Source organism: Formica exsecta, unplaced genomic scaffold (assembly GCF_003651465.1).
Source record: "Formica exsecta isolate Colony F162 unplaced genomic scaffold, ASM365146v1 scaffold363, whole genome shotgun sequence".
Lineage (NCBI taxonomy): Eukaryota > Metazoa > Arthropoda > Insecta > Hymenoptera > Formicidae > Formica > Formica exsecta.
In genome coordinates, this window is record NW_021850877.1 from 1,360,082 (window position 1) to 1,369,641 (window position 9,560).

General features: G+C 32.5%; 1 protein-coding gene across 1 annotated transcript; it reads right to left on the reverse strand.

The window, feature by feature from the left end:
* Positions 1 to 984: 984 nt before the first annotated feature.
* LOC115239020 lies at positions 985 to 8,366 on the reverse strand. Its single transcript, XM_029813307.1, has 15 exons — positions 8,099 to 8,366; positions 7,614 to 7,868; positions 6,939 to 7,196; positions 6,557 to 6,829; positions 6,121 to 6,306; positions 5,521 to 5,838; positions 5,036 to 5,290; positions 4,361 to 4,618; positions 3,981 to 4,253; positions 3,545 to 3,730; positions 2,970 to 3,281; positions 2,371 to 2,533; positions 1,874 to 2,118; positions 1,388 to 1,672; positions 985 to 1,262 (listed from the first exon to the last, which is right to left on the reverse strand). The coding sequence occupies exons 1-15, from the start codon at positions 8,355 to 8,357 to the stop codon at positions 1,192 to 1,194; spliced, it is 3,597 nt and encodes a 1,198-aa protein (XP_029669167.1). The 5' UTR covers positions 8,358 to 8,366; the 3' UTR covers positions 985 to 1,191.
* Between the last annotated feature and the right edge of the window lie 1,194 nt (positions 8,367 to 9,560).

A 9,560-nucleotide genomic window follows, 5' to 3' on the forward strand; every position in this document is an offset into this window, starting at 1 on the left:
GACTATAGGAAAATTATAGTAGAATAAACTTCTGTTTCTCAGAATTCGATTTTTCGTATGTCGTATCACGTATCAAGATATTTCTAATTCTTGAGGGGAGTACGAAAATATTTGGAGCCCATTTTTCTCTCTACTCTCTCGATTAGTTGGAGCGTAAAAATTAAAAATAAAAGTTAAAAAAAATTTCTTTTATATCTTGTAAAGTGCTACACAATAACATCGTGCGATCAAATAAACGTGAAAAAATAAATTTGCTGTTAATAATGAAAACTCCTTAAAAATTGAAAGAACGCGAGTAAAACTATAGGAAAATATAATAATTATAATAGAATAGACCTCCGCGTTTCGGAAATCACAATTTTTCGTATATCATATAAAGATATATTCAAGTCTCGAGAAAGATAAATTTTTTCAAATCCGGTTTTTTATTTAGAATTCTGAGTAGCATCCCACGAGATATTAAGGAAACTTTTAATGCTTGTATACTAAAACCAAGATTGCAAAAGATATTTAAACTTATATAGCTACAAAAAGCAAATTAAGATAGCTTTTTTAAACAATATTTTTTTTAAATTAAGAGAGATTTGAAATAAGAAAATAAATTAAAGAGATTGTTTATTAGATTAAATGCAAATTTTGAATTTGTTTGATAATTTATATTTTTGCTCCTATTCTTTTTAGTATTATTTATCTATTCCTTAAAGATACAAGATAATTAATACATATGACTACCTGTTGATTCTGCGTGTACGTGACTACCTGTTGATTCTTGCACGTAACCATCTGTTGATCTTGTGCGCATGTAACCAACCGTTGATTCAGAAAATTATAGTCAAATTATTAAAAAAAAAAAAAAAATTATAATTATAATTTAAAGATTGACTAAAGTAAACAGGCTAGAGAATTTAGGCAGCAGACAGCATCAAAAGATATTATAAATTATTTGTAAAGGTAAATATTTAATAATCATCTTTATAATATTTATGTAATTATCATCTTTATATTATTTTATTTAATTACAAGAATAATATGTTGCATTTTTTTAAATGTGTATACTGTTACATTTAAAATTAATTCATAAATTATAATTACGAACATAAAAATTGTGTGTGTATGTTGTATGATACATGACACAATTATTGTCTCGTTCTTGTTCCAAATTTCAGATATTTGCAACTATTCCCATTATAACTATTTCTTCGATTGTAATAGATGAGCCAGCATTTCATTTTCCTTTGGTATAATCCATTGTATTTCTCCACCTAGAATACAAGAGAAATTAATTATAACGCATATAACTTATTATGTTATATATTATTTTATTTTATTTTTCTTTTTTTGCTTGTCTCACATATAGTACAATTTAGATACCGACAATAAAACTTACATTGAGCAGCATAATCTTTCGTCCAGCCTGTTAAATTCAATGCAGAATTCATTTCCGCTAATCCTTTGTAATTTTCGACAAAGTATAGATTTCGTTCTCCTTTTAAAGAAGTGGAGAATAGTTCCTCGATAACGTTATAATCCGCCGCGTATTTTTGACCTTGGCTAACGACAATTGCAAATGCTTCATGGCCGTCGTTCCTAAGATTTTGCAAATTTTCCATAGCAGTTCGTAAATTTTCCTTGTCATTATCCTCAACCACGTGTTCTCCATCCGTTACGAAAACTGTAAGCGTACGCACATTTAGAGTACACATATTACAAAAATATTTATAAAAAACAGTAATTAATAAAAATATTATAATTTAAAGTAATTTTTATTAGAATTGCAGACATTGAAAACTATATCATTATACATGAAAGCATTTTCCAAAAATTTAAATTAAAATTAAATTATATATAAAATTTCTAATTTTTAAAATCTCACCTATAATAACTTGTTGTATATTCGAAGCGCGAACGGCATCAACTGATAGGAGAGCTGCGTTAATTAAATTTGTCTCCTTTCCGACAACTCCATCAAGATCCGCGCTTATGCGATCCGCACGATTCGCGAGCATATCCTTGGATAACGAGATGAGAACATTACAAGTATCCGTTTGATTCAAGGCAAGAGCTATCTTAGCTTTTTGCGAAAAAGTAATCATGCCCATTGGATGATCTTGTGACAATCTGTCGGGTGATTAAGCTAGTAAATTCAACAGAACTTATCGTGATTTTTATACAAAGATCATTTAAATTCAATCAGGCAAAAATAAAAAAAATTAAAAGAAATTGATAGCAATTTATTTCGCATAATATCGTATATAAATAAACTTCGATAAAATTTTTAAATTAGTTTTGGAAAACAAGTATTAAATTTTGCTGAAATAAATTTATGCCGTTTAAACGTAATTATTCTTAAATGGATCAAATGATTCTTACGGGAAATATCGGCGAATAATGGTAGTTGCTAGTTTCATTTCTTCAGCGAACCAAGTATTCAAGACGCTTAAACTATCATCCATTACAAAAAGTAGGCCAGATTGCTTGTTCTTAGCCAGCTGACGTATTCTTCCTGCTAAATCTGTAGCTTGTTGTTGAATATCTATAGTAAAAGTGTACACAATATATATTTCTATATATAAGGTAACAATTAAAAAATCGCTTAAACTATTCGGCTGTTTTTTGAATAAAATTGAAAAAATCAAACAGTTTTGAATACAGGAAACCTGTCAATTTTGCATACAATATAAAAATTATATAAAGCATTTTGTGAAATAATAAAATTTTACATTTGAAAAAAAAGTATAAAAACGATAATAGATAAAACTTGATTATAAAACAGTTTGATTTTTTAAAATTCTATTCATTTTTTTTAAATAAGCCGAGAGAGAATAGTTTCAGTAACTTTCTAATTGTGACCCTCTGTAGATTTCATACAAGAAATATTTTCTCTTGTGTTATGCACAATTTTGTACACAAATTATCTTACATATACACACAAAGTTTATTTAAGTAATTAATAAAGATATTTTTTTTACCCATACTTCCTTCGACTTTTGTTTCGTTTACTTCTGTGAATTTTGACTGTACACTTTTGCGAGCGGATAAATTGCAGAGAACATATTGATTGGTCGTGTTGCAAGGTAAACCATAGAACAATGGTGTACCATGACCTTCGCGATCCAAATTCAGACAAATCTCCCGATCGGTGTAAGGCCAAGAACCGTCAAAGCACCAGGAACTTCCGGCACCAATGTCATTCCTTGAAAGAACCTCGCCATTCTCATCCACCCATTTCCAACCATCTTTGGACATAACCGTTCGCCCATCGACCCAAACATGGTCTAATCCTGATTTTATTTAAGACATGCAATTAAATAAGCCTCAAATTTAGCATAAACTCTATAAAGAAATATTTAAATAAATGATATTCAAATTAGCTGAAAACATATATATGCAGATACTCTAAAAAAATTTTTATAACATTTCTTATATTATATAACTTTTTTCTTAGATTAAAAATTTTTAATGAAATATTGATATTTAACAAAGTATTTTTTATTATATATATTTTGTATGTCATATTATTTATATTATATCTTATATATTTTACCTAATTTCGTCATTTTCTTTAATACGACGGATAAAGTTTTAGCGTCTAATATATTCGCTATACGACCAGACTTGCTTTGACAGTAAACTTCGCCTTCGTTCCATGTCATTTTAGCAAAAGAAAATATTAATCTTTCATTATCAATTAATATGTACCTCTCATCGTCTTTCGATATTTCTGGATTCGCTAGATTCGCAAAAAAACGTTATATTTAGATGTGTGGTTCTATTTATGTAACATCATTAAGAAAGTAAATTAATGCTCCCTCTCTTTACAATAGAAAATTATATTCATTATAATTATAATTAACTTATATAACACTTAAAGATTTTAATGTAAGATAATTTTGCTTATAATATACCAAGACAGAATCTTTTAGAGAATAATTATATTAAGCAACAGCTTGAAGAACACGTGGTAATAAATTTCGATTTACCATTTTGACAAACGAAAGGCCTTTTCTTCTGACAGTCCAAATCGATAAAAACCGGGGTTGTATGCTCCGCGCAGAGATGTCTATCGAGAATCAGACATCTTTCCTCTTGATAGAAATCATTGTTTTTCGCTGATGGTAATATGGGGTGACCGTCCGACCAAGGTGGATACGAAGTAATGTTCGATTTTTTTGACAATAGCGTAAATCCCGATGAAACCCATATGCAATCGATACCATCGATGCAACGACCATCCAACCATACGCTCTCTATAGCTATCAGTTACAGAAAATAATTTATTTATTTATTTTTAAATTTCCAATGAAAAAATTTTGGCTTAAAGTGAATGCAATATGCAAATTGTAAAAAGATCCCTCATTACACGGTCTGCTCCGCAGCATGGCATTTGCTATGACGATGGCCGCTTCATTGGTGAAAATCATAGCAAGATGTTTGCCCCTCTTTTTACACTGCAATCTCGCGTCTTTCCACGTAATACCACCCCCGTTGACTTTTCGCACCCCTTCCGCTTTTAATTTTTCTTCGTCCTCGTCGATGACTTGATACAATGTGTATTGTTGGCCATCGACAAAGACACTGTTGCCCTCGATGATTTTCTCTTTCGATAATCTTCTCTGTCCTTTAAAATTGTAAAATATTTTATTCATATTAAATATTTTTTAATGCCACTTAGCTATATAATTCGAATTCTAGTTTAATCGACACAAACAAATTCAAATATTTTATTTATTAAATAAGTAATACATACGTCTCGTGCTAAGATATTTAATGCGCGATATACACTCGAGAAAAGATGCGAACGGAAAAATACAAAAGAAACGTTATAATGCAGTTGATAGCGCGAGTCATGCCACCTGCGTGACTTTTAATGAAAACAGCTGATTAAAAGCTACAGTAGTATAAATTATCACGGATGTAGCGATGAACGCGGCAACAAACGTCGCGACGATTTACGATCGTTTCTAATGCAAACGTCCGGACAAAACGAATCGCGTTTTCTTTGCCTCACGCGACGAATCGACGAATGTCTTCTCACCGGGTCTCATACAGATGAACGGTTTACGGTGCTGGCAAATATCCGGCACGAGAACGGGAGCTTCGTGATTTAATCTGTCGAACGTGAGACAGTTCTTCTCATCGTTTCCGTGATTATCCGCGATGTGCCAAGCGGGATAGTCTCTAATTATCAAGGAATTCGATATCGACGTATCCCCCTTTTTTCCCGTATCAATCCAGGTCCAATTGCTGATGGAATCCTTCCTTCGACCTCCGATCCAGAGACCGTCGTATCCTAAGCGATCGTAATGAGAATAAAATTCAATGTCAATTAATTAAAAAATTGAGAGAATCAATCGCAGAGTTCGATTCGTGCTATGTAGAATATTTAATTTTGATTAAATCTATTTTATGTTATTGAAAAAAACGCATCTGTGATTTTAAAATTATAAAATCAACAAATTCGAAAAACGCGCAAAACATTATCTTTTTATATTTGAAAAAGATAGAAATGAGAAAACAAACGGTAATTTGATTCGGATAACATTCGTGCGAGCCAATCCTTCATGTCCTTGTCGAATATCGCCAATGTGCTTCCGGTATCTGTTTCCGCCTCGCGCGTTGAAGGATCCGGCAAGAATCCATATCCCATTTCCTGCTCCTCAGAACCCGGGAGAGAATTTAGGTCTCCGTAAATGGGACAGATTGACTGCGCTTCGTTCCACGGAACTCGTTTACCAATCACGAAAAACTCCCATTCAACGTCTTCATTTCCATTTTCCATTTCATTAACGTTCCTCGGAATGTAGATAAAATGATCCACGATTCGATTGCTTGACGTTCCTATTGAAAGTATCGTTCACTTTTAACATTTAAGACATGCAATTAAATAAGCCTCAAATTTAGCATAAACTCTATAAAGAAATATTTAAATAAATGATATTCAAATTAGCTGAAAACATATATATGCAGATACTCTAAAAAAATTTTTATAACATTTCTTATATTATATAACTTTTTTCTTAGATTAAAAATTTTTAATGAAATATTGATATTTAACAAAGTATTTTTTATTATATATATTTTGTATGTCATATTATTTATATTATATCTTATATATTTTACCTAATTTCGTCATTTTCTTTAATACGACGGATAAAGTTTTAGCGTCTAATATATTCGCTATACGACCAGACTTGCTTTGACAGTAAACTTCGCCTTCGTTCCATGTCATTTTAGCAAAAGAAAATATTAATCTTTCATTATCAATTAATATGTACCTCTCATCGTCTTTCGATATTTCTGGATTCGCTAGATTCGCAAAAAAACGTTATATTTAGATGTGTGGTTCTATTTATGTAACATCATTAAGAAAGTAAATTAATGCTCCCTCTCTTTACAATAGAAAATTATATTCATTATAATTATAATTAACTTATATAACACTTAAAGATTTTAATGTAAGATAATTTTGCTTATAATATACCAAGACAGAATCTTTTAGAGAATAATTATATTAAGCAACAGCTTGAAGAACACGTGGTAATAAATTTCGATTTACCATTTTGACAAACGAAAGGCCTTTTCTTCTGACAGTCCAAATCGATAAAAACCGGGGTTGTATGCTCCGCGCAGAGATGTCTATCGAGAATCAGACATCTTTCCTCTTGATAGAAATCATTGTTTTTCGATGATGGTAATATGGGGTGACCGTCCGACCAAGGTGGATACGAAGTAATGTTCGATTTTTTTGACAATAGCGTAAATCCCGATGAAACCCATATGCAATCGATACCATCGATGCAACGACCATCCAACCATACGCTCTCTATAGCTATCAGTTACAGAAAATAATTTATTTATTTATTTTTAAATTTCCAATGAAAAAATTTTGGCTTATAAAGTGAATGCAATATGCAAATTGTAAAATGATCCCTCATTACACGGTCTGCTCCGCAGCATGGCATTTGCTATGACGATGGCCGCTTCATTGGTGAAAATCATAGCAAGATGTTTGCCCCTCTTTTTACACTGCAATCTCGCGTCTTTCCACGTAATACCACCCCCGTTGACTTTTCGCACCCCTTCCGCTTTTAATTTTTCTTCGTCCTCGTCGATGACTTGATACAATGTGTATTGTTGGCCATCGACAAAGACACTGTTGCCCTCGATGATTTTCTCTTTCGATAATCTTCTCTGTCCTTTAAAATTGTAAAATATTTTATTCATATTAAATATTTTTTAATGCCACTTAGCTATATAATTCGAATTCTAGTTTAATCGACACAAACAAATTCAAATATTTTATTTATTAAATAAGTAATACATACGTCTCGTGCTAAGATATTTAATGCGCGATATACACTCGAGAAAAGATGCGAACGGAAAAATACAAAAGAAACGTTATAATGCAGTTGATAGCGCGAGTCATGCCACCTGCGTGACTTTTAATGAAAACAGCTGATTAAAAGCTACAGTAGTATAAATTATCACGGATGTAGCGATGAACGCGGCAACAAACGTCGCGACGATTTACGATCGTTTCTAATGCAAACGTCCGGACAAAACGAATCGCGTTTTCTTTGCCTCACGCGACGAATCGACGAATGTCTTCTCACCGGGTCTCATACAGATGAACGGTTTACGGTGCTGGCAAATATCCGGCACGAGAACGGGAGCTTCGTGATTTAATCTGTCGAACGTGAGACAGTTCTTCTCATCGTTTCCGTGATTATCCGCGATGTGCCAAGCGGGATAGTCTCTAATTATCAAGGAATTCGATATCGACGTATCCCCCTTTTTTCCCGTATCAATCCAGGTCCAATTGCTGATGGAATCCTTCCTTCGACCTCCGATCCAGAGACCGTCGTATCCTAAGCGATCGTAATGAGAATAAAATTCAATGTCAATTAATTAAAAAATTGAGAGAATCAATCGCAGAGTTCGATTCGTGCTATGTAGAATATTTAATTTTGATTAAATCTATTTTATGTTATTGAAAAAAACGCATCTGTGATTTTAAAATTATAAAATCAACAAATTCGAAAAACGCGCAAAACATTATCTTTTTATAATTGATAAAGATAGAAATGAGAAAACAAACGGTAATTTGATTCGGATAACATTCGTGCGAGCCAATCCTTCATGTCCTTGTCGAATATCGCCAATGTGCTTCCGGTATCTGTTTCCGCCTCGCGCGTTGAAGGATCCGGCAAGAATCCATATCCCATTTCCTGCTCCTCAGAACCCGGGAGAGAATTTAGGTCTCCGTAAATGGGACAGATTGACTGCGCTTCGTTCCACGGAACTCGTTTACCAATCACGAAAAACTCCCATTCAACGTCTTCATTTCCATTTTCCATTTCATTAACGTTCCTCGGAATGTAGATGAAATTATCCACGATTCGATTGCTTGACGTTCCTATTGAAAGTATCGTTCACTTTTAACCGTCGTCTGAAGTGGATTTTAAAAACTCCTTAAGATAAGAGCACCTATGTCTTTCCAATGGGTTCCATCAAGTGCTTTCGATCGAAGATTATCTCGCGAATAACAATTCTTTTTCATTACAATTCCAGTTTAGAATAATTTTATGTGGAGAGAATCAGAATTATTATATATAGCTTAGATGTAAAAAAATATACGTATATATATAAAACTTGCATTTATAGAACACATTATTTCAAACATATTAAGTTTTTACATGTAATATATATCTTTTATGATATAATTTTGTGATAATAAATTTTTCTTATTAATACAAAATTTGTTTGAAATCTGAAAAAAATCTGGATCGGTTTTTACAAGAAATATGAAATGATTTTGATCCTACCTATTCGGAAAGTCGTAGCTATCCCAAAGATGCAGATAAAACAAAAAGATCTCGAAATCATTTGTTACAAATAAGTACGAATGTCGATGATATAAATGCGCCAAAAAGAGCGACGTATAAAGCGGAGAATTTATGCTTGACTGAAAGATCGATTTGGTCGACTCGGAAGTTGACGCTATTCAAAACGCATTCGGACGATTAACGAGATGACGGCGACTGTAATGAGCGTTACCAATCGGCTGGTAATGCGCGTGACAACGATCGATCGCCGTCCGTACGGTTCTCCTGTCACGATATGTCCTCATAATTCAATTATGTATCAATAAATCATTTGTTTAATCACCGTTCCCTTCTCTCTCTCTCTCTCTCTTTCTCTTTCAGTCGTTAATCACTGAACGAAAAACTCGTCAAATCACGATAATGTCCACGATATAATCTCACTTCTGATAATCAATGCGATTCCTATGTTTCTCTTCTCTTTTAATGCGGAAAAATATCAAAGAAATAAGGATATAAGATGCCTCCCAGGATCACCGCATCATCTCCTAATCAATCTTAATTACAGATTTCTGAAATCATATGAAGATTTTTCTTCAGCAAAAATGTCGAGGGAGATTATCATTTTTTGCAAGTTCCCAATTTTTACCATCACATATCTTTGTAACTAGCAACAAACCTCAAAAATGAAAATTTTATTAAAATAAACTTTACTTGAAATTAACTGAAAAATGTAGT